The 25,213-nt window shown below is 46.5% G+C and overlaps 1 protein-coding gene across 4 annotated transcripts in view; it reads right to left on the reverse strand.

The window, feature by feature from the left end:
- ZNF671 (zinc finger protein 671) overlaps positions 1-24,477 on the reverse strand; it is a 39,646-nt gene extending 15,169 nt beyond the window's left edge. For 3 of the 4 annotated variants that reach the window (XM_034986282.1, XM_034986281.1, XM_034986279.1), the window contains exon 1: positions 7,916-9,064. Coding sequence is in view for 3 of the 4 variants with exons in the window: in XM_034986281.1 (XP_034842172.1) it covers positions 7,916-8,005 (90 nt within the window). In the remaining variant the exon portion in view is untranslated. Of the gene's footprint in view, positions 1-7,915; positions 9,065-24,220 lie in introns of those variants that run through there. The other variant, XM_034986280.1, reaches the window with a different exon arrangement.
- Positions 24,478-25,213: the final 736 nt, after the last annotated feature.

Consider the following 25,213-nt stretch of genomic DNA (forward strand, 5'->3'; position numbering starts at 1 on the left):
CGATCAGCCCAAATGTCTGCCCCCAACCCGGCGCTGGGGCCACGGTCAAACTGCTGTGTATGCTTACCTTCCCTCTCCCCAGGACAGAAGTCACTTGGCAGCGGTGCCAGCCCCCGTCCAGACTGCCTGCACACTGCTATGCTGTGGCCCCTCTTCTGGTAAGAGTCCTGCAGAAGGGGTGCTGGAGGGGTGGGTCTGCTGGAGAAGGTGAGCATGCTGGCAAGGCGGTGCTGTTCTGCTTGTGGGAGAGGACCTGAGGTCACTTTAGAGGACTCCTGCGGAGTGGGGCCCACAGGAGAGCATGACACGTACGGTCCTAGCTGCGTTTTCACTGGTCTGCTGTGGCAGGGGACCCATAGCCACTTGGGATGGACTCGTGAGGCTGGATTAGAGAGGGTGGGGCGTGCCAACGGCAAGCTAGGTGAAGAGAGTTCGTTCTGCAATGGTTCCTGCAGGTGTCCATGTATGTAGCCTAGGGGTACAGGGGAAGGAACCGGCATCTGACAAACTCTTTTATTCTGGGAGAAGTCTCCTAAAACTCCCTGCCCCTGCAGCACATGTTCTGAAACCAGCAAACAAATGTCCTTTCCGTATATATCAGGCATTTTCCAAAGTGCGGCGTCTATGCTGTACCTCAGTGGGGCTGTTTTTATGCTGTCTCTTTAAGGTCAGGGATTCGCTTTCCTATCACCCTCCAAGCCACTGATTTTTAAAGTTCCAGGAGTTAGGCACCCCTGATTTTAAGAACAAAGGGTTTTCAAAGCCAAATATTATGGGTATTAGTTTTCCCACTGTGGGTTCCTGGTGCCCTGGGTACCTGGTATGGGGTCTGCTCCTCTCCCTTCTCTGTGCCGACAGTGTCCCTCCCTTCCACAGATAGTCTTGTAGGTCAGTTTGGTTTCCTACCATGACTCTGCCCTTCCTACCCTTTTCGATGTGGCCTCTTCTCTACATTTACCTGCGGAGAGTCTGTTCTACCAGTCTCTGGGTCATTTTCTGGTTTATTTACACTGAAGTGTACATTACCTAGGAGTATCCATGGGACAAGGTGACCTTACGATCCTCCTACTCTGCCATCTTCCCCAAAAGGAAAACCTCTCTCAATCTTAACTCTAAATTTTGGCTGCCATGAGCTTTATGAAATAGAAGTCTTCAATTCTAATAGCAATGTTTACCCATTTTCCATATATTTTATTTTTTAATGCTATATTTAAATCACCCTTGCCTATTTTACAAAATTATGCTCCCAGTTTATCTTCTATTGGTTTCCCTTATGTCTTCTTTTACTTTTTTTTGAAGATTTTATTTATTTATTTGACAGAGACAGAGACAGCGAGAGCAGGAACACAAGCAGGGGGTGTGGGAGAGAGAGAAGCAGGCTTCCCGCTGAGCAGGGAGTCCGATGCGGGACTCGATCCCAGGACTCTGGGATCATGACCTGAGCTAAAGGCAGCCACTTAACGACTGAGCCACCCAGGAACCCTTCTTTTACTTTTTGATAAGTGTTCTGTAAAATTTAAATGTCTGTGGTTTTTACGTTTTAGAGAATATATTAATTCGATTTTAAAACTTACTGAAATTTATTTTATGTCCCAGCAGTTAGTTTATCTTGGTGAATATTCCATGTGTAGGTGAAAAGAATGTGCATTCTGCTGTAATATGGAGCAATGTTTTAGGCATATTTATTGAATCAAGTTAGCTGATGATATTGGTGGTGTCTTCTGTGTCCTTACTGTTTTTGTGTCTATTCTATTAATTATTAAAATAATTTTGGGGGGCTCCTGGCTGGCTCAGTTGGTAGACCACACGACCCTTGATCTCAGGGTTTGGAGTTCAAGCCCACTTTGGGTGTGGAGATTACTTAAAAGAATAATAAAATTAAGGGGCACCTGGGTGGCGCAGTCAGTTAAGCCTCTGACTCTTGGTTTCCATTCAGATCGTGAACTCGGGGTCAAGGGATCAAGTCCCAAGTCAGGCTCCATACGCAGCACAGTCTGCTTGAGATTCTCTCTCCCTCTACCTCTCCCACTTGTGTGTGCTTTCTCTCTCTCTCTTTCCCCCCACTCAAATAAATCTTTTTTTTTTTTTTTTTAGATTATTTATTTACTACACAGCGAGAGAGGGAACACAAGCAGGGGTAGTGGGAGAGGGAGAAGCAGGCTTCCGCGGAGCAGGGAGCCCAATGTGGGGCTCGATCCCAGCACTCTGGGATCATGACCTGAGCCAAAAACAGACCCTTAATGACTGAGCTACCCAGGCGCCCCTCAAATAAATAAATCTTTAGAAAAAAAATTAAAATAGAAAAAATATTTTAAGGGGCGCCTGGGTGGCTCAGTCGTTAAGCGTCTGCCTTCGGCTCGGGTCATGATCCCAGGATCCTGGGATTGAGCCCCGCATCGGGCTCCCTGCTCGGCGGGAAGCCTGCTTCTCCCTCTCCCACTCCCCCTGCTTGTGTTCCCTCTCTCGCTGTGTCTCTGTCAAATAAATAAAATCTTAAAAAAAAAAAAATTTTTTTTAAAGAATTTTTGAAGGCTTATTCTTATGTACAAATACATTTAGCATTCTTACATTTTCTTAAGTTACTTATCTAGTATTTTAAATGTCCCTATGTTATCTTTGGTAATATTACTTTCTCTGAAGTTGACAATTTCTTATATTAATATAATCACTCCAACGCTCTTATTAGTATTTGTGTCTTACTTCATTCCATTCTTTTTAGTTTTTCTCTATTTTTGTAATGAAGGATCATTTATTACAGACTGTATAGAGTTTGCCTATGCATTTAATAGTCTTACAATCTTTCTTTATAATTCAAATATATAGGGGCGCCTGGGTGGCTCAGTCCTTAAGCGTCTGCCTTCGGCTCAGGTCATGATCTCAGGGTCCTGGGATCAAGTCCCGCATCGGGCTCCCTGCTCCTTGGGAGCCTGCTTCTCCCTCCGCCTCTCTCTCTCTGTCTCTCATGAATAAATAAATAAAATCTTTAAACAAACAAACAAACAAAAAAAACAATCTTTCTTTATAATTCAAATATATAGGGGCGCCTGGGTGGCTCAGTCGTTAAGCATCTGCCTTCGGCTCAGGTCATGATCCCAGGGTCCTGGGATCGAGCCCCACGTCCGGCTCCTTGCTCTGCGGGGAGCCTGCTTCTCCCTCTCCCACTCCTCCTGCTTCTGTTCCCTCTCTCGCTGTGTCTCTCTCTGTCAAATAAATAAATAAAATCTTTAAATATATATATATATATAAAATATTTAAAGTAAAAAACTGAAAGAATTGTGGGTACCAAATGTATAAATTACTTGCTCTTGCCTATTCTCTCAGAAAGAGATAAATCAAACAAAGAATAAGCATATAGATGATATTAAGAATATAATATTAAAAAAAGAATGTAACATTTACAAGATATTCATCTTGGTTTTATATCACTGAACTTTTAAACACTTACATTCACTAAGGCAAAAATAAAGTCACAATACAGATTAAGTTTTCTGAATTCTCTATGAACATAGATATATTTATTTACTAGGTCAGTGTGATACTGTGAGTCACAAGAAATATGTATTTGATCTTTGTCCCTGTTTCTGGCACAGAGCTCCTAAAACCACTGGTATTTCCTAAGTGATGAGAGAAAAGATTTCTTAATGAAGTGACTTTGGGAAGGCATCTAAGGATGAGGGCTGGTTGCCAGGAGAACCAACCATATGATTGGAGGGTTGGAACTTTTAGTCCTACCCCCAGACCTCTGGAGAGAGCTGAATCGTTGGAGACTGAGTTTAATCAATCACTGATGGCTGAGGATTTAATCAATCATGCCCATATAATGAGGCCTCCATAAAAGGACAGGGTTCAGCTAGCTTCTGGGTTGGTGAACACGTGGAGATTCAGGGAGAGCAGTGTATCAGGAGAGGGACGGAAGCTCTGTGCCCTTTCCCCACACCTTGCCCTATGCATCTTTTCATATGGCTGTTTCTGAATTATATCCTTTTATAATAAATCATTAATCTATTAAGTAAAATGTTTCCCTGAGTTCTGTGAGCCACTCTAGTATATTAATCAAACCCAAGGAGGGGGGGTCATTGGAACCTCCAATCTATAGCCAGTTGGTCAGAAACACAGGTGATAGCATGGATGTGTGACTGGTGTCTGACAGGGGAAGGGCAGACAGTCTTTCAGGACTAAACCCTTAACCTGTGAGATCTGACGGTATTTCCTGGTAAAAAGTGTCAGATTTGAATTGAACTGTAGTATACCCAGGTGGGTCAGAGAATTGCGACTTGGTGTGGTTAAACCCATCCCTTCACACTGGAATTGGTGTGGTCATAATCTTTTTTTTTTTTTTTTAAGATTTTATTTATTGGGGCGCCTGGGTGGCTCAGATGGTTGAGCGTTTGCCTTCGGCTCGGGTCGTGATCCCGGGGTCCTGGGATCAAGTCCCGCATCGGGCTCCCTGCTGGGTGGGGAGCCTGCTTCTCCCTCTGCCTCTGCCTCTCTCTCTGACTCTCATGAATAAATAAATAAAACATTAAAAAAAAAAAGATTTTATTTATTTATTTGACACACAGAGAGAGAGAGAGAGAGAGCACATGCACACAAGCAGGGGGAGCAGCAGAGGAAGAGGGAGAAGCAGGCTCTCCACTGAGCAGGGAGTCCCATGTGGGGCTCGATCCCAGGACCCCAGGATCATGACCTGAGCCCAAGGCAGACGCTTAACCAACTGAGCCACCCACGCACCCCTGGTGTGGTCGTAATCTTAAACAGACTTTCACAAATAGGGTTCCATAGGAGAGCTGGTTCCTACATAAAATAATTTCAGTGAATATTGTCTTAAAACCCTCATGGAAGGGGATGCCTGGATGGCTCAATCAGTTAAGCGTCTGCCTTGGGCTTGGGTCATGATCCCAGGGTCCTGGGATGGAGTCCCACATTGGGCTCCTTGCTCAGTGGGGAGCCTGCTTCTCTCTCTGCCTGCTGCTCCCCCTGCTTATGTGTGCTCTCTCTCTGACAAATAAATAAGTAAATAAATCTTAAAAACAAAACAAAACAAAAACCATGGAAGGTACATGCCTAGGATCAGTCTAAATGCATGGAAGAAAAATCAACTATCTACAATGGATTCTTCAGGACATTAATGCTTAATTATCTTATAAAATCAATCTGATAGAGGATACAACGTGAAAATAATCTAGAAATTTAGATAATGCAAACTTTTTTCCCTGGCTGTTTTGCAGTCCAAGAAGGAAACAAGATTATATTATTTTCAAAATAATTATCAAATTATATTATCAAAAATTATTTTGAGGGCACCTGGGTGGCTCAGTTGGTTAAGCGACTGCCTTCGGCTCAGGTCATGATCCTGGAGTCCCGGGATCGAGTCCCGCATCGGGCTCCCTGATCGGCAGGGAGTCTGCTTCTCCCTCTGACCCTCCCCCCTCTCATGCTCTCTCTCTCTATCTCATTCTCTCTCAAATAAATAAATAAAATCTTAAAAAAAAATTTATTTTGAGCTGAAGGCAATTAAGAAACAGCAAACACAGAAAAATCTCCCTTTTCTGCCCAAAAGCAGGATATAAATTCTCCATTTACTGGAGATAGATCCTTACCAGCGCAGAGACTGGCACCAAAGGAATCTGCAAACAAATCATAGTTAGTTTCCTCCAATGTGTTTACCTTCCCACAAGTCTGCTGCCCTTGGAAGTCTAACACTACTTCTCTTCCTGTCATTTCTCTGAGAATTTATTGTTCTTTGTTGAAATGCCGTATCAACTGGAACCCTGAACCACCATTTTGAGTTACTTTTGATTTAGGTTTTTCCCATCTGTGCTGCACACATCAAGAAACTATTTTTCGCTTGTTAATGTTTGAGTCCCAGCCAATAATGTATAAACCTGTCTTGTACACCGAGACTAATGTAATTTTGTGTGTCAATTATACTTCAATTAAAAAAGAAAAAAAAGAGGGGCGGCTGGGTGGCTCAGTTGGTTAAGCAACTGCCTTTGGCCCAGGTCATGATCCTGGAGTCCCGGGATCAAGTCCCGCATCGGGCTCCCTGCTCGGCAGGGAGTCTGCTTCTCCCTCTGACCCTCCTCCCTCTCATGCTCTCTGTCTCTCATTCACTCTCTCAAATAAATAAATAAAATCTTTAAAAAAAAAAAAAAAAAAGAGGGGCGGCTGGGTGGCTCAGTCGGTTAAGCGTCTGCCTTCGGTTCAGGTCATGATACCAAGGTCCTGGCATCGAGCCCCGCTTTGGGCTCCCTGCTTCACAGGAAGCCTGCTTCTCCCTCTCACACTTCCCCTACTTGTGTTCCCTCTCTCGCTGTGTCTCTGTCAAATAAATAAAATCTTAAAAAAAAAAAAAAAAGAGTCCAAGCTAAGATGGTTACAGGTGGAGTTTTGCCTCCACTATACTCATAAAAATCACATCTAGGGCATGTGAGCAGAAACATCTCTTGTGTTGGAACAACTTGTATTAGAGGAATGCTTTGGTAGGAACTTCCTGTGAGGCAAGATGTCCCCAATGAGTTTGTCCGTGGAAAATTTTCGTCAAAGACATAGAGAGGCTGAGACTATCTATCATATGGTATTTGAGGTATTTTAAGTCTTTGGCAAGACTGGGTGAAGTGAAATTACTCCTAGCACTGGAGGAGCTTTTCAATGTGTTTCTTTTAGGACAGGCTGTTCAAAAGTGAGGGTGAGGTCATCAGACTGTAGCCATTTTACAGAACCCCAACCTTGGTGGGTCATCATGCCATGCCAGGATCCTCATGCCCTACAGCCTTCTCTTCATGCAGACACTGGGCAGAACCCTTTCAAAGGCCAGGACTCCTTCTTTCTGGTGCAAAGTGTCAGGAATGCCCACGCTTTTCCCCCTACTCCCCCTCGCCCTCCAGCGACAGTCCTCCCCTTTCACACCAGGGACCATTTAAAGTAACATACTTAAGGGGCACCTAGCTGGCTCAGTCAGTGGCACACACGACTCTTAATCTTGGGGTTGTAAGCTCCAGCCCTATGCTGGGTGTAGAGATTACTTAAAAATCTTTCAAAATAAAAATAAATAAAATAAAACAACATACCTAAGACTGCTACCCCTAAATCTGATCTCCAGGCCCTGACCTTGTCCAGACCACTACTCTCACCCTGGGGATATCTCCAACCCCGCCGGTTCTCCCAGAACCCTACACCTTCCAACCCAGATCCCATATGACACCTCTACCCCCAGACATCTCAGAATCAACCATGTCCAAAATTCAACGTAGGATCCCTGAAACCTCCCTACGTTGACTTCACGATTTCCATTTTCAAGACGTCCATGAAAAACAAGAGAACGGCAAAAATTAAGGACTTGGTTTTTCACTCTTTACCTTCAGTGACACCCACATCTGATGCAGCAGTAACTACGGCTGGTTCGATCCATCCAGAATCTGACCACTTCTTCCCTCTCTTCCGGCACTACCCCGGGTCACCCATCATCAGAACACCCCTGGGAGTCCGCTGCACGAGCCCACTTACCGGTCTAGACCCAAGAACCCACATTCCTATTCCACGCCCCAACCTAATCTGTTTTGCGCTGCGGAAAAATGTGGCTACTTTTCTAGTCCCCACTCCCATTAAGTTCTTCTACTCAAAACCCCTATAGCTCCCAGAGCCCTCACAATGAGTACAGCTTCTCGGGAAAGGCGTCCGCCGCCTCACGCTCTCTGACCCCGCGGGCAGACTCCTCCCGCCTCAGGCCCCCTGCAGCCTCCCTCCAGCGCCCCTGCAGCCTCGGCCCCGGCCGCCCTCGGCCCGGAGCCCCGCGCCGGCGCTCCCGCACGGGGCCCCCGCCCGCCGCCGCCTCCCTGTCCGACACCCGGCCGCGGCTCGAGCCTTCGGGTCTGGGTGGGGGGACGGCGGGAGGGCCCGGGGGACGAGCGTTTACCTGAGCCGGGTGCCTGGGCGCGGCCGCCGCCATCGGACTCGGGGTGCGGAGCGGGCCACGGAGCGGCCCGGGTCTAGGACGGGGACGCATACACGGCCTTCCCAAGTCTCGCCGCGGCTGCGGGGCCACGGTGGGCGTCGCTAACGCCGAGCCTCCGACTAGTCTCGGTGAAACGGGAGCGACCCCTCCACCTCCGGCCTAACAGAGCAATCGAAAGCCCCGGCTCGGGTAGATACCAGCAAACACCGACAAAAAGTCCAATGCCAGGAAGACAGCGGAAGTCCCGCCCAGCCGCCTGCCGCACTCCTGGAAACGCCCCTCTCTCGGGCCTTCGTTGGACTGCGGCGCTTAGGCTTCTGGGTAATGTAGTTCTCTATGAGCCACGGGTCCAGGCAAGCGGCTCTGGGCGGAGGTTCCTGGGAAAGCAAAGGACCACCGCGAAGGGCGCGGTCAATGGTTCCCTGTACTCCTCGAGGATGGGGTGGGACTTCTCTCCTCATCAGGGGCCCGCATCCAGATTTTATGAAGTGGACTCTGGACCAATCACAGATATGTTTGTAGACATACTATTTCATATGTTCCCCAAAGCCACAAAATCGAATGGACACACACCACCGCTAAGTCTCTCTCCGTCTCCTCATATCTGGGAGCTAACAACTATTACCTCGATGGTTTTTAAATACATACAGAACGAAGCTTTAAGATCAGTGTTGCGAATTTAAGTTCTGGTTAGGGACAAGAGAGAAGAGACTCCAGACAGGACTACGGAGTGGAAGAAAAAAAGGGGATGTTGAGCACCCATGAAGTCAGGGGGTAATTTCCCCAGAAAACTTCTCCAGCTTGTATAATCAGTGATTGTATCAGCCCAGGGAGGGACACTTTTTTTCCAGATAATATTTCTGACTCCACATCCTAAGATATACAGAATTGCTTTTAAGATCTGAGACGGGCCCAAAAAGGATCACAACCATTTGAATGTCATTTCCTTACTGGACAGTGTCTGTCATTGTCAGATGTTTGGGACACCATGAGGTCATATCCTCCTTGTGAAGTAATGACTGTTTCACGTGTTATTTTATTTTATCATTAAAGATTTTATTTGGGGTTCCTGGGTGGCTCAGTCGGGTAGGCGTCTGCCTTCTGCTCGGGCCCTGATCCCAGGGTCCTGGGATGTAGCCCTGCATCGGGCTCCCTGCTTACCGGGGAGCCTGCTTCTCCTTCTCCCTCTGCCCCCACTCCTGCTTTCTCTCTAGTGCTCTCTCAAATAAATAAATCTTAAAAAAAAAAAAAAAATTGCTGTTTGAACACAAAGTGAGTTCCTGACTTACCAAAAAAAAAAAAAAATTATATATAGGAGAGAGAGTGAGAGCAGGAGGAGGAACAGAGGGAGAGGGACAAGCGACTCCATGCTGAGTGCAGGGCTTGATCCCAGGACCCAGAGATCATGACCTGAGTCTAAGGCAGACACTTTCCCTTCACGTGTTATTTTAGGTAGGTTTCAGCACAGGGAGATTATCACTGAAAATATTTCTGAGTACTGAAGTATGAGAAATGAAAAAATGAAGCTGAGCACATAGCTGTATTGGAATCTTGACCACAGTCAAAGCTTTGTCTACAGGTTTTTCTTTCTTTCTTTCTTTTTTTTTTTTTATTCCTGGAACATGGAGCAATTGGAGGGAGAGATAAAGAGGGTATTTAGAAAAGGTCAGAATGGTAAATACCAATAGCAAAATTATGTTGTCAGGGTAACTCATATATATGTTCAGTGAGCAACTACCAGGTTTTAGGCACTGTCTTGATTGCATGAGGCACATCATGAGTGGGGTTTCCAGGAGTTCTCTATAATATAGGACATATTCTACCTTCAATGATTTTTGTTCTGCATTCTTCACTGACACTGTCAGGATGCCTAAAGTGTTTTATATTCAGCTTTTCTCAATAAACTACCAAAATTCAGCAGTTAGATCTATTTTGCCACCACAGTAATTGATACTAAACTCAGTTAAATGACAACACTAGTTGAAAATCATGTCTCTACAAATAAAGATCATGATAATTCCTGGAGCACATGGCTGGCTCAGTCTGTAGAGCATGTGATTCTTGATCTCAGGATCATGATTTCAAGCCCACATTGGGTGTAGAGCTTATAAAAAACAAGAAACAAAGAGACAATTCATTATGATTTGTCCTGCAAGGTAGGCTAAGGGAAGATCAATAGATGGCACTTAGAATTTGAAATTCTTAATTTTCAAATTCAAGAAAGGAAAAGAGTGGGGCGCCTGGGTGGCTCAGTCAGTGAAGCATCTGCCTTTGGCTCAGGTCATGATCTCATGGGTCCTGGGACTGAGCCTGGTGTTGGGCTCCCTGCTCGGCGGGGAGTGTTTCTCCCACTCCCTCTGCCCCTCCCACCGTTTGTGCTTTTTCACACATGTTCTCTCTTTCTCTCTCTCTCTAATAAATAAATAAAATCTTTATTTAAAAAAGAAAAGAAAAGCCTATCCTTTTAACAAAACTAGTTTTAACAACTACTCACAGTTCATTTGAGATACTTGTGCATCAATATACATAGCTCTGAAAATCAGCCCAGTGGAGTCAGCCTTGATCCAGTACTACACTTCTGAAAGCTAGACAATCAGTATCATTACTAAACTTCTGAAAATCAATCAGTTAGAAATCCCAATCCAGAAAGACAGCCAAGCAGGGACAATCCAATCAGCCAAATGCCTCACTCCAATGGCCATGTTTCTGACAGTGAGCTTCTGAACAGTAAAGGTACTCCAGTGCCTGTGATAACAGAGCCAAAAATCTGTCCAACCCTTAACACTCCCATTTCTGAAAGTCCAGCATTCACTAAATACCAAACTTCCTGGGCGCCTGGGTGGCTCAGTTGGTTAAGGGACTACCTTCGGCTCAGGTCATGATCCTGGAATTCCAGGATCTAGTCCTGCATGGGGCTCCCTGCTCAGCGGGGAGAGTCTACTTCTCCCTCTGACCCTCCCCACCTCGTGCTCTCTCTCTCTCATTCTATCAAATAATAAAAATTTTTTTAAATCTAAAAAAATAAATACCAAACTTCCTAATATCTGATATAAGACTAGCTCCAGGGGCGCCTGGGTGGCTCAGTCGTTAAGCGATTGCCTTCGCTCAGGTCATGATCCCAGTGTCCTGGGATCGAGCCCTGCATCAGGCTCCTTGCTCCGTGGAAGCCTGCTTCTCCCTCTCCCACTCCCCCTGCTTGTGTTCCCTCTCTCGCTATGTCTCTCTTTGTCAAATAAATAAATAAAAATCTTTTAAAAAAGACTAGCTCCATCATGGGACGCCTGGGTGGCTCAGTCAGTTGAGCTTCTGACTTTAGCTCAGGTCACGATCTCAGGGGTATGGGGTTGAGCCCTTTGTCAGGCTCCCTGCTGAACACAAAGTCGGCTTGTCCATCTCCCTCTGCCAACCCTCCCCCACCCCCACCCCCCGCCTCCTGGCTCATGCACTCTCTGTCCTTCTCAAACAAATAAAGAAAATCTTGAAAAATAAAATAAAAATAGCTCCATCTTTATTTGTGGAGACCGTGTCTTATAAATACAGCTTTCTGTTGCAGGCAAATAAGAGGTTTACCCTTTTTTACATTAGATATTTCCTATTGCTGCTGTAACAAATTTACTGGCTTAAAAACAACAGAAATTTATTCTCTTACAGTTCTGGAAGCCAGGAGTCTGAAATGAATCTTATGAGGCTAAAATGAAGGTGTGGGCAGAGTGGTTTTCAGGGGAGATTCTTTTCTTTGCCTTTTCCAGCTTCTGGTGGCTGTCTATATTCCTTGCAGCAGAATAAACTGCCTTCCTTATCACATTGCCTTCTCCTTTTTTATGTTCAAATCTCCCTCTGTCCCCACATTTGTTTTTTTTTTTAAAGGTTTTATTTATTTATTTGACAGAGACACAGCGAGAGAGGGAACACAAGCAGGGGGAGTGGGAGAGGGAGAAGCAGGCTTCCCAGGGAGCAGAGAGCCCAACGCAGGGCTCGATCCCAGGACCCTGGGATCATGACCTGAGCCGAAGACAGACGCTTAACCATTTGAGCCACCCAGGCACCCCTGTCCCCAACTTTGTGATTACATTTAGAACTCACCCAGATTTATCCACCCCAGATAATCATCCCATTGAAAAACTCTCATATTAATCACATATGAAAAAAAAATCAAGTCTGCAAAATTTCTATATACTATCCAGGAGCCTTATTCAACTTACCACAGATATCAAGTTAAAGTCACTTTTGTTGAAATTGTGTAAAACTTCCAAAGGTTCAACTTCTGTTTATGCTTATGGCTATAGTTGTTCTAATAGTAGCTGTTAAATATATTGTCTGTGCAATGGGATACCCAATTGGTAAAATAGTAATTTAGACTTCCACTTCAAAACACACAAAAATATTAATTTCACATGGATAGGTTTATGGTACAACAAGAATTACAGCTCTTAAAAGGTCATGGAAGCAAGATGTCTGGGTGGCTCAGAAGTTAAGCATCTGACTCTTGATTTTGGCTCAGGTCATGATCTCTGGGTTGTCAGACAGAGCTCCACATCAGGTGTGGAGCCTGCTTAAGAGTCTCTCTCTGGGGGCGCCTGGGTGGCTCAGTCGTTAAGCGTCTGCCTTCGGCTCAGGTCATGATCCCAGGGTCCTGGGATCGAGCCCCACATCGAGCTCCCTGCTCCATGGGAAGCCTGCTTCTTCCTCTCCCACTCCCCCTGCTTGTGTTCCCTCTCTTGCTGTCTCTCTCTGTCAAATAAATAAATAAAATCTTTAAAAAAAAAAAGTCTCTGTCCTTCTACCTCTTGCACATTCTCTCTCTCTCTCCCTCTCTAAAAGAAAAAAAGAAAAAGAAAAACAAAGGTCATGGAAGAAATTCCCTTTGTTAAATATACAGAGCAGATTTTGTCAAAGCAGATATAAAAAGCATCATCATAAAATACATCAAAATAAATTCAACTACATTAAATTGATGGGCTTCTGTTAATTATAAAATATTATAAAAATTGAAATGAAATGCACAATTCAGAGATATTTGAATACTCTATAATGATTTATCATGTAGTATTAGGTATCCGGGAACTGGTCAAAACAAGGACGAGTGCTCAGATGTCCTCCATCAGTCAGTTATACCCTAGAGCCAGGGGTCTTGGTGTCAACGTGTGGAGTCAATGGTTTTGGAAAACACATGATGACCCCAACCGGTCACTCCTTCGATGTTATTTGCGCTGGAAGACTCAAAGGAATCATTAACTTCTTGACCTTGACAAGGAGGACCTACATTATAGGCACTATAAGGCATGTGTAGAGTAGGTGTGCACGTCCTAGCAAGAACAGAAGCAGGAAAAGGAGCAAAAAGCCGTTCTTTATCGGGTCCCTTCAGCTTCCCTATTTCATGATCACTTTGCTTCCAATTTATGTATAATTAGAATCACAGGCATCAGTCAAATTCAGATTAACCCTGGCCACAGTGCTCCATAGGCAGGGTTGAGACTTTTGATTGTATCACAAACAAATACTCTTAAGTCTGAGTGTCTGTTTCCTGATGTTAACTTTGCACAATGGGTCAACTGTTATTAGGTTTCTTTATCCACTATAAGGTTTGCCGACTGTGATGAGGGAACAGAAGGCAAGTTGAGGACAAAGTGGAAGCTGACACCCCACAATCCCCCGCCCCCCATGGGATTTATGTGACATTCCTCAGGCACTCCTGGCTGCCCTAAAGGAAAAACAAATGGTTAACTTATAGAGATCACAATCCTCAGTTCACAAATGTTTTAGCAATCTACAAGAACAAAGCATTTCTATCAATGGCCTAGCTTCCAGAAGGGAATGTAGATACAATTAAATGTCCTTATCATCTGCAGCCCATTGACAGATACTTGAAGCAGGGAGAGTGTAATGTCTCTCCAGAAAGTCCCAACTATTTTAATGTTAATGCCTTACTAGAAGGAAAAACAACCTTAACTTGACAATGGCAAGGCCTCTGGTATCCTGTGAGTCTTCTTTAACATACACAAATCCTTTTGAAACCTCCCTTTTCCTTACCTTCCCCAACCCCATAGTATACAATCAGCCACCCCTCACAACCCCGGTGCAGCAGCTCTTTCTGTCCACGGGTCCTGGCCCAGTGCTTTAATGAACCACCATTCTGCACCAGAGATGCCTTTAAAAAAAAAAAAAAAAAAAGATTTTATTTATTTGACAGAGAGAGACACAGCGAGAGAAGGAACACAAGCAGGGGGAGCACGAGAGGGAGAAGCAGGCTTCCCGCTGAGCAGGGAGCCCGATGCGGGGCTCGATCCCAGGACCCTGGGATCACGACCTGAGCTGAAGGCAGACGCTTAACGACTGAGCCACCCAGGCGCCCCTTGCACCAGAGATGTCTTAAGAATTCTTTCTTGGTCCTTGGCTCCGAATTTCACCTATACTCTATTTTTTTTTTAAAGATTTAATTTATTTATTTGACAGAGAGGGAGACACAGCGAGAGAGGGAACACAAGCAGGAGGAGTGGGAGAGGGAGAAGCAGGCTCCCCGCCGAGCAGGGAGCCCAATATGGGGCTTGATCCCAGGACCCTGGGATCATGACCTGAGCCGAAGGCAGATGCTCAATGAGTGAGCCCCCCAGGTGCCCCTAAACCTCACCTATATTCTAAAACCTCATCAACTGGACTATTATCTATTGTGCCAGCTGTTGTTGTAAGTTTTTTGGTTAAAGTAATTGCCTGATGAACTTTGGTTAAATCCATTATTTCATAAGCTGTTGAGACATGTCTGCATTCTACGTAATTTTATCAGGACTTAAGCGTTTATTACCTAGAAATCATATGTAAAGGAAAATTTTCCTAATTTTCTACTTTTTTACCCTGAAATGCCTCTATACACCAAAGGGAGGGAAGTGCTGGTTAGCTTTTCTTTCTCTAGCCATTTTCATAATGTCCCTTGGACAGGAGCACGCCATTTCCTAGTGCCCCTCACGCCGGATCTAGGTCTTTTCTCCTGGAGTCAGGTGCGGGATTGGCAACCCCGGTGGTGCACCGGGCCAACTGCATTTCCCGGAAGCCAATGAAGGCTTAGATAGCAGGCGTTTCCTTTTGAGCACAAGGGTCAGGGCGTGACTTCGGCGTCCTGCTCCTGGGTCTGTTTCAAGGCGGTCTACGCAGGCTAGGGACGTGGTGGTGCGACTGAGAGGGCGCGAGAGGAGGCGCGGTCCACAAGGCAGAGAGGTGGGTCCACGGCCGGGCAATGACGCCGCCGCCCAGGCTGCTCGGCTCGGGGGACAGCAGGGACCCCGGCCTGGGCGTCCGCTCATTCCGGAGAGTCCAATGGCGGCTCCGGCTCAGGTAAACCATCGTCCCCCCTACCCGGTGCTCCCCGCCCCGCCCCACTACAGATCCTAAAGACCTGACCGGGTGGGGGGCGCCTGCTTGAGTCCCTGCCGCCCAGGCCGCGGTGTCAGGACAGGTGATGTAGGAAAGACACTAGGATTTAAAGCCCAGGGCCAAGAAAGAATTCTTGAGATGTCTTTGGTGCAAAAAGGTGGTTTTATTAAAGCACGGGCACAGGACCTGTGGGCAGAAAGAGCTGCACTGGGGTTACGTATATACTTTCCAGTTGGGAGGGGGTTGGGGGTAGTGTAAGTCTCTAAGGAATTTTGGAATCAAGGTTTCCAGGATCTTGAAGGGGCTAGCTATTGTTGGGAAAGGGTCATTTTACTGTCTAATAAAACTTGAGTCATGAGACCCTTCAGATGTAGATCGGTGGGTCATGATTGCCAAAGTGTATGTTGTGGGGTTGGGGAGAGATGAAGTTTACAAGGGAATTTTTATGGTAAGGTGGAGTTACAGGATCCTGGGGTTGGGCTGTTACCTGTTGCCCTTAGCAGGGTATTAACATTGAGGCAGTTGAGTCCCTAGAGGAATTGTACTCTGCCCATTTCAAGGACTTGTCAATGGGCTGTAGGTAGTAGGGAAATTATTAATAATTTTACTTCTGCTTTTGTTTCCCACACAACAGGGAGGTGCCAATGGGGGCGGAAGGGGGCCATGTGTGAGCCGGCTGGTGGAAGAGGCTAGAGGGGGAGCCTGAGGCAGGAGGATTCTGCCCTCAGGGAACAGAGAGCGTGAGGCAGAGTCATGCCTGGAATAGCTGGCAGAGGTGTGTCCCTTCTTGTGAGGACTCTAGATGCCCAAGGAGAGTTTTGGCCAAAGGAGGGACACCTTCTCCGTTAGGTTTTTAAAACTTCCCCAGGGAGGGGCACCTGGGTTGTGCAGTTAGTTAAGCCTTCAACTCTTGGTTTTGGCTCAGGCCCTGATCTCGGGGTCATGAGATGGAGCCCTGGGTGGGGCTCTCCACTTAGGAGGGAGTCTGTTTGAGATTCTCTCTTCTTTTCCCTCTGCCCCTCCCACCCATTCTCTGTCTCTCTCAAATAAATAAATTTTTAAAAATTAAAACTCCCCCAAGGAGTTCAAAGAAAGAGCAGATTGGAGGAGGGTGATGAATTCATTGAGGTCACTGCTGTTAAGAGGTGACACTGAGGCCCAGGAGTGAGACAGCTACCCTTAGGTCACCTAGCTCCAGGGTTAGGGACGAATACAGGGAAGAATGAACCCATTGAACTCCACCATGAACCTATTTCTCTAATGCCTGTTTCTTTGCACATGTTCCCATGACTGCAGAAGCTCTTACGAAACTCACACAGATCATCGGAGGGCCCAATCTCTACCCCCATTTCCTCTGGATTGTGGTGTCGGAGGACTTAGTGCTTCTGTTCTGCCTCCAGACCTTAAGTCAGTACCTTGTTGAAACCCCAAGCCCTGGGGTATGTCTGTGTCCACTTTATGTAGAGGTATTCCCATTAGTGGCAACTAGTATAAGCAGGTGTGGAGGGTTCTTCCAGGAACTGGTTCCAAGATTTCCAAATGCTTACAGGTAAGAGTTGGTGGTGGTCAGGAAACCACAGGTCTGCTTGCTTGCTTGCTTGCTTGCTTCCTTCCTTCCTCCCCCTCTTCCTCCTCCTCTTCTTCTTCTTCCTCCTCCTCGTCTTCTTCCTCTTCTTCTTCCTCCTCCTCTTCTTCTTCTTTCTCTTTCATTCATTCATTTATTTTAGATTTTATTTATCATTTGACAGAGAGATAGCACGAGCACGGGGAGCAGCAGAGGGAGGGAGAAGCAGGCTCCCCGCTGAGCAAGGAGCCTGCCATGGGGCCTGATGCCAGGACCCTGGGATCATGACCTGAGCCGAAGGCAGACGCTTAACCGATTGAGCCACCCACGTGCTCCTCCTCTCATGTATTTTTAAATTATTTTTTAAGGATTTTATTTATTTATTTGCGAGAGAAGGTTAGTGAGAGAGAGAATGAGCAGAGGGAGGTAGGAGGAGAAGCAGACTCCCCGCTGAGCAGGGAGCCCGATGTGGGACTCGATTCCAGAACCCTGGGATCATGACCTGAGCTGAAAGCAGACACTCAACTGACTGAACCACCCAGGCACCCCCCCTTTTTTAAGATTTTATTTATTTATTTGAGAGAGAGAGAGAGAGCACAAGCAGGGGGAGGGGCAGAGGGAGAGAGAGAAGCAGGCTCCCCATGAGCAGGGAGCCCTCTCCTTTCTTTTAGATGAGATAAAAAAGCTGAGGACAATAGTCAGGATAAGAATGGTTGCCTGAAAAGATGTTTGTCTATCTTGAGGTGGTGGGAAGTTTAGATCAGAGGAGGGAGAGGCCATCTTACCAAGGTCTTAACAGGTTGTAGAGTAGAGAACAGACTGGGGTTGGGGGACGAGGAAGGGAAGAGTAGAGGGTAGAGGCTATTGCCATAGTCCAAGGGATGCTTAATGGATGAGAGCAGTGGCTTAGGAAAAGTGGTTGGATTTTGGCCGCAAAAGGAGGATGTCTTGGGGACAGGATAGTATGGCAGGTGACCAAGGCTTCCAAGGGGAAAATGGGCATGGGAGGCCTAGGAGTAACTGAAGCAAGGGGACTGTCAGGTTGGAGTTGGTGCTCATTCACTGCTCTGTGGCCTCCTCCAGGATTTTTTGGCCACTTTGTTGTGCTCTGGATGTTTCATTCAACCTAGATGATGATATCAGGGGCAAATGTTATCTGTTACAGTCAATAGGCCTTGGGTGGGCCACCAGTGGCCTGAGCCTTGAATGGAGGTCAAGTGGACAGAGGAAGAGGAAGGTCAACTGGTAAGGGAACAGCAAGTGCAGTATAGAAGTGGGAGAAGGATAGGCGCCTGGGTGGCTCAATCGTTAAGGGTCTGCCTTAGGCTCAGGTCATGATCCAGGAGTCCTGGGATCAAGCCCCATATCGGGCTTCCTGCTCCGCGGGAAGCCTGCTTTTCCCTTTCCCCCTCCCCCTGCTTGTGTTCCCTCTCCCATTGTGTCCCTGTCAAATAAATAACTAAAATCTTAAAAAAAAAAAAAAAGAAGTGGAAGAGGGCTGTAGGTATCTGAAATCAACACATGATTCTTGTTGCCAACACTGAGGCAAGGAATGGAGCCAAGCAGGGAGGCCTTCAATGAAGACTTTGGCATTAGCGCCACTAACGAGAGCCATGGGAAGTCTAGGTTACTATTGATTCCTGTATGAATTTGATAAGTAATCTCTGGATGCCGTTTGCTAAATGTGGTATAAGGCCTGAAATTAAGTCACAATATTATATGCTACCTTAACATATGTTGAAACCAGGACATAAATGGCCTGAGCACCAGTTCCCCACTTTGCTCTGCTCCTTATTTTATTTAATAAAAATAATTTTTTTAAGTTTTTTTTAAGATTTTATTTATTGAGAGAGAGAATGAGATAGAGCATGAGGGGGGGAGGGTCAGAGGGAGAAGCAGACTCCCTGCTGAGCAGGGAGCCCGATGCGGTACTCGATCCAGGGACTCCAGGATCATGACCTGAGCCGAAGGCAGCTGCCCAACCAACTGAGCCACCCAGGCGCCCTAGTTTTTTTTTTAATTAAAGATTTTATTTATTTACCTGACAGAGAGAGAGAGAGCACGCGTGAGAGCAGGAACACAAGCAAGGGGAGTGGTAACAGGAGAAGCAGGCTTCCCCCTGAGCAGAGAGCTCAATGCGGGGCTCGATCCTAGGACGCTGGGATCACGACCTGAGCCGAAGGCACACGCCCAACAACTGAGCCACCCAGGCGCCCCAATTTAAAATTTTTTTAAAGTAGGCTCCACACCCAGCATGGAGCTCGATGGCGGGGCTTTAATTCATGACCCTGATATCAAGACATGAGCTCAGATCAAGAGTCGGATGCTTAACTGCATCACCCAGGTGCCCCATAGTTAAGGTCTTCTAACTGACCCCTTTTTATAAAAGGGATCAGGAATAGTTCCTGCTTATCTCTTTGTAGTGGGTTTCACTTCCTTGTCTGCTCTTTCTGGTTATTCAGAAAAGAGAATTGTATCCTCTTGTAGGAACCAGGGGGCACCTACCCTCTTGATACTAAATAATTGAATCCCACAGCTGCTGGTTGTTCAGTGTTTTCCAGAGTGTAACCCCATGTAGCCCTATGTGGTGTGTGGTGACCTCCTATCCCAGGCTGTGAATATGTATGGTTAATAAGATGCTGGTAGTCGCCTCTGTCCAGTATTCTTGTGTGTCTGGCCATTCCCATAACTCTAAGTAGGAATCCCACCCTCAACAGTGAAGTGAAAAGGAGGTGATGAAAATACTTGAACATGTGTGGAGGCCAGGCAGATTCTTAAGTAGAGGAATGGTGAGGTGGTGGTGGGCATGGGCAGAGCTGTGGTATGGGAGATGTGAGGGATGTGCGGTCTAGAGTGATGTAGACATGGAGAGACAGTATGTCTGAGGGTCCCAGGGTCCTGGTACTGGGGCTTACATGACGTTGTCCATACCAGGGAAATTGCCTGGCAGGGGTGTTCAATGCCTCTATGCCAGGTTCACAGTTTAGATATCTGCTGCCTGCTTCTTATTGCTGATAGCTGGGCCTAGTAATTAAAGGCCCCCATAAGGAGACAACAGCACCACTAGCACCAAGCCCATCGTTTTTACTCTTGAGTTGGGGAATTGGGAGGATGGGCATAGAATAGGCATATGTGAGAATGGACTATAGGTCTTTGGGAAAGTGGCTATTTGTGGTTTCATTTCTCCCAATCATGACAGGTCAGTGTGACCTTTAAGGATGTGGCTGTGTACTGCTTTTCCTGGGAAGAATGGGGTCTCCTTGCTGAGGCTCAGAGACGCCTGTACCATGAGCTAGTCTCTGCTCTTCTCCTTTATCCATTGGCGTGTCAGCCCTTTCCACATCAGGACCCTGGGCACTGCTTCCTTCCCGGTTCCCTGAATAGGTGCTATGGTTGGTAGGGCTGGGGTGTGAACACTGCCCTCTCCTTCCTTGAGTAGGCCCGACACCTGTTATCCTAGCCTGGAAGGTATGGATCCGGAATCAGAAGACTTGCAGTCACGGATTCCATCTTGCTTGCCTTCTCCATCACCAGGTGAATTTTCTAGGTCCAAGCTACCCTACGTTCTACTTTGTTCCTCTAGCTAACATTTCTTCCTTCTTCCTTGTGCCAGAAATTGCCATCTCTGACTTGGTTCATTATTTATGTGACCATGGGCTATTCTTCAGGTTCTTTCTGTAATATTTAGTTTCCCTTTTTGTGGTCTGTCATGTGCTGAGTTAATTTTGTTCAGTGAGAGCTGCTTATCTGTCCTGTCTTTACCTTAGTATTTGAATCCTCTAGGTTCTGTGTAGTTGCTCATTAAGGAGGTGTGGAGAGGTTCGCAGGATGGAAAGGAATCCAAGTGAAGCAAGGCAAATTCAAACATAGCCTGCATCACCTGGGGGAGGGCATGACACCAGGGCTATGTACAAATCATACCAGAGACCTATTTGCTCATCTTTTGGTGCCAATCACAGGGGCACCCACACCTCATTTTTGCCTTTACCCGTTCTTCACACTTCCCCACCTTGTCAACTCTACTACTTGTCTCTTCACTCTTTTAGCTCAAGGATAATCCTCACCTCTCTGGACTCCACATCTCAGTGCTTTTTCATACTGGTCCATCTGCAGTGTTGTAGACATTGGCGTATACATTTGTGTCATGAGGTAGGCACATTCTTTTTTTTTTTTTAAGATTTTATTTATTTATTTGAGAGAGAGAGAGAAACAGCATGAGAGGGGGGAGGGTCAGAGGGAGAAGCAGGCTCCCCGCTGAGCCGGGAGCCCGATGTGGGATTCGATCCCAGGATTCCGGGATCATGACCTGAGCCGAAGGCAGTCGCTTAACCAACTGAGCCACCCAGGCGCCCGAGGTAGGCACATTCTTAATCTCTGAACAACAGCAACTCTGTTGCAGTTGGATTTTCAGGGACGTGGACATAACACTCAACATAGCACTCATGTGTCACCAATTGCTGCTGAAAGTTGTTTGCAGAGGAATGAGGTGTAGATCCTGCTTGTTCTCTTTGTGTCATATCTCATGATTTTGCCCTTCATCTTGTGAGATCTCCCCCATTCTGTCATCTTCAGTCGGCCAATACTGCTAAGCAGCCTCATCCTCAACATGAACCCAACCGCCCTGTCCTACAGATAATCCCATGGACTCATTCTTGGGTTTGTCAGACATACATTTGTAATAGCGCTGTCTCCCTACACATATATTTGAAAGTAGCCGTAACAAAAGATAGACTAATGTCACTGTATCAGCAATTTTATATGTGGAGAAGGATGAATTTTAAAAGGCAGGAGGAAACGTTTGGTTTCAGGGTGTAAGCATGAATCAAAACATCAAAATGTACATTTTAAGTATGTGCCGTTTAAGTCCATATACCTCCACTGTTTTAAAATCAAATATAAAAACTTCTGACTTCCTAATCATTATACTACCTTTTTTTTTTTTTTTAAAGATTTTATTTATTTATTTGACAGAGAGAGAGCAAGAGCAGGAACACAAGCAGGGGGAGTGGGAGAGAGAGAAGCAGGCTCCCCGTGGAGCAGGGAGCCCGATGCGGGGCTCAATCCCAGGACCCTGGGATCATGACCTGAGCCGAAGGCAGATGCTTAACGACTGAGCCACCCAGGCACCCCCATTATACTACCTTTTACTATTTTTATGTTCTCGTGTTAATTGGAGCTCTTCTGTCATATGGTAGAGACAGAACACAGCTGTGCTACTGCTTCCCAATTCTATTTTCCCAATTGCCCTTCCACTGAAGTTCTAAAATTGGTCATGCTGGTAGTATTCACACCAGGAGGACTGAAAAACAAACACTACAAATCGCAGCTTGATTTACTGTATTGAATATCTATACCTAAGAAAGTGATGGAGAACATATTAGTAATGCAGATAAAACTTAAAAGTATGTGCTATTTGTGGTCACTGAATTGTGTATAGCACAAAGAACATTTTGGAAATATTCTCCCGGTATTCAAAAACAATAACGGCTAACAGCAAACAAGTCACACCACTGAAGAATGAATGAAAAAAAATTTTTTTTAAAGATTTTATTTATTTATTTGAGAGAGAGAGAGAATGAGAGAGAGCACATGAGAGGGGGGAGGGTCAGAGGGAGAAGCAGACTCCCCGCCGAGCAGGGAGCCCGATGCGGGACTCGATCCCGGGACTCCAGGATCATGACCTGAGCCGAAGGCAGTTGCTTAACCAACTGAGCCACCCAGACGCCCAAGAATGAATGAAATTTTTAACATAAATGTTTGTTGTTTCACTCTCTTATTTGCTAACAAAAAGAGAAATAGCCAAAATTCATTTAAAACATAAGCAAGAGATGGAGTGCCTGGCTGGCTCAGTTGATGGAACATGTGACTCTTGATCTTGGGGTTCTGAGTTCAAGCCCCATGTTGGGGATAGAGATTACACAAAACAAAACAAAACAAAAGCAGAAGATATGAATAGACATTTTACCAAAGAAAACCTACAGGTGGCAAATAAAGGGAAAAAAATGCTCAACATGGTGAAATATCAGAGAAATGCAACCGAAACCACAGTTGAGATACTGCTACACATTTACTTAAAAGGGTTAAAATTTTAGAAGAATACCCATACCTACTATTGGTTGGGATATGGAAAAACTTCAACTCATACATTGCTGGTAGGAATACAAAAGGCAACAACCATTTTAGATCACAGTTTGAGGTTTCTTAAAAAGTTATATATTCATCTACCCTGTGATTCAGGCATTGGAACCCAAGATATTAACACAAGCTAAGTAACACGCATATGAAAAACTGCATTAAAATCTGTGTAGCAGTATTTTCAATAGCCAAAAACTGGAAACAACTCAAATGTCCATAAGCAGATTAACAAACAAACACATAATGGTATATCCACAGAACACCCTATTTTTCAGCAATATAAAAAGCATGGGGGCGCCTGGGTGGCTCAGTCGGTTAAGCGGCTGCCGTCGGCTCAGGTCATGATCCCAGGGTCCTGGGATCGAGCCCTGCATCGGGCTCCCTGCTCGGCCGGGAGCCTGCTTCTCCCTCTCCCACTCCCCCTGCTCGTGTTCCCTCTCTCGCTGTCTCTCTCTCTGTCGAATAAATAAATAAAATCTTAAAAAAAAAAAAAAGCACGAACTACTCATAGAAACAACATTAATGAATCTCAAAATGAATACGCTGCATGAGGGTACTCACAGGAAAAAGAGTAAACACTATGATTTCAATCATAAAATTTTAGGGAAAAACTACCGTAAAGGAAGCTAAATCAATAGGTAACTGGAGAGCAGAAGAAAAGAGATTATAAAAGGGCATGAAGTAAATATGGGGGTGATGAATAGGTTCATTAACATCGTAATAAAGGTTTCAGGAGTTTATACAAATAGCAGAACTTACTGAGTTCCCCTTCCTAGCCCTGGCGCCAGGTGACCCAAGGCTAGCTGTCTCACCCCTGGGCCTCAGCGCTCAGGGGGCCTCTTACCAGCAGGGACCTCAGAGCGCTCCTCTCCCTCCTCCAATCTGCTCTTCCTTTGAACTCCCTGGGGGAGTCTTGAAACCCTCAAGGGGATCGTGTCCCTCCTTTGGGAAAACGCTCCTTGGCCTCTGGAGGCCTCTAGACCTGAAGGTACGGCACCTCGGCCCGCAGTCCGGGCGTGACCCCCCTCACGCGCTGTCCCCCGAGGGCAGACTCCTCCCGCCTCAGCCCCGCTCCAGCCTCGGCCCCGGCCGCCCTCGGCCCGGAGCCCGCTCCCGCACGGGGCCCCCGCCCGCCGCCGCCTGCCTGTCCCGGACGCCGGGGCCTGGGCCGCGGGGGTCTGGGTGGGGGGACGAGCGCTTACCGGAGCCGGGTCCCTGCGCGCGGCCGCCGCCATCGGAGCCTGTGGCGGAGCGGGCGCCCGGGCCGGCGATCAAGGCCCCGGCCCCGCCGCGGGGCAGCCCGGGCGGCGTCGCCAGCCAAAGCCCGAATCCGTGCGGCGGGGACAGCGCCTCCCCTCGCGCCCTCTCCGTCCCGTCACCTCGGCCCCCAGCCAGCGCTCCGAATCCCAGACCAGACTGACAGGACTTCAAGGAAGCCAAAACGACGGACTACTAGAAAGATGCCGGAAGTCCCGCCCGGACGTTTTATGTCTCAGCCGGAAACGCCGATTTTTTTTCCTGCGTCCCGCCCCTCATCGCACAGCTTTCCGGACAATGTAGTTCTCACAGAGCCACAGGCGCGCGTAAGAGCGCTCACACCTCACCTCCAATCCAAAAGGCCGAACTGCGCCGCGAGGAACTCTGGGAAATGGCGACTCTAGGTGCCAGGACGGAGGAGGGGCTTAGCTCCTTCTTAAAGAGGCCGTACTTAGATTTCTGGAGAGTCTGGCTGCAACTGAGCACATATGTGGAGATATGTTATTTTAGAGTCCATGAAGCTCAACATGCTCTCAGAAGCTAAACATATTCTTTCGGATGCTCCCAAAGGCTACAGATCCAAGTGCACAAAATTTTCCAGTTAGTCACAAAATGTGTCCACTGGTAGAGGAAACGAATAAAAATTACCGTATACTAACTCAAATGCATGCGCTCTGAAGAATTAGGGCCAGTTTTAGGAACTGAACTGTGTATGTTCAGAGACAAGAAAAATACTCCAGATAGGGGCGTGACAAGAAAGATGGAGGAGGATGTGCTACCCTGAAGCAAGCGTACAAATATGGATCTGTATAACCTGTGATGTGCAATTGGGTGACCTTTTATCCATTCACATCTCTTTTTTTTTAGATTTTATTTATTTATTTGACAGAGAGCGAGAACACAAGCAGGGGGGAGTGGGAGAGGGAGAAGCAGGCTTC

Source organism: Mirounga leonina, unplaced genomic scaffold, assembly GCF_011800145.1.
Source record: "Mirounga leonina isolate KUSES-001 unplaced genomic scaffold, KU_Mleo_1.0 Mir_376, whole genome shotgun sequence".
NCBI lineage: Eukaryota > Metazoa > Chordata > Mammalia > Carnivora > Phocidae > Mirounga > Mirounga leonina.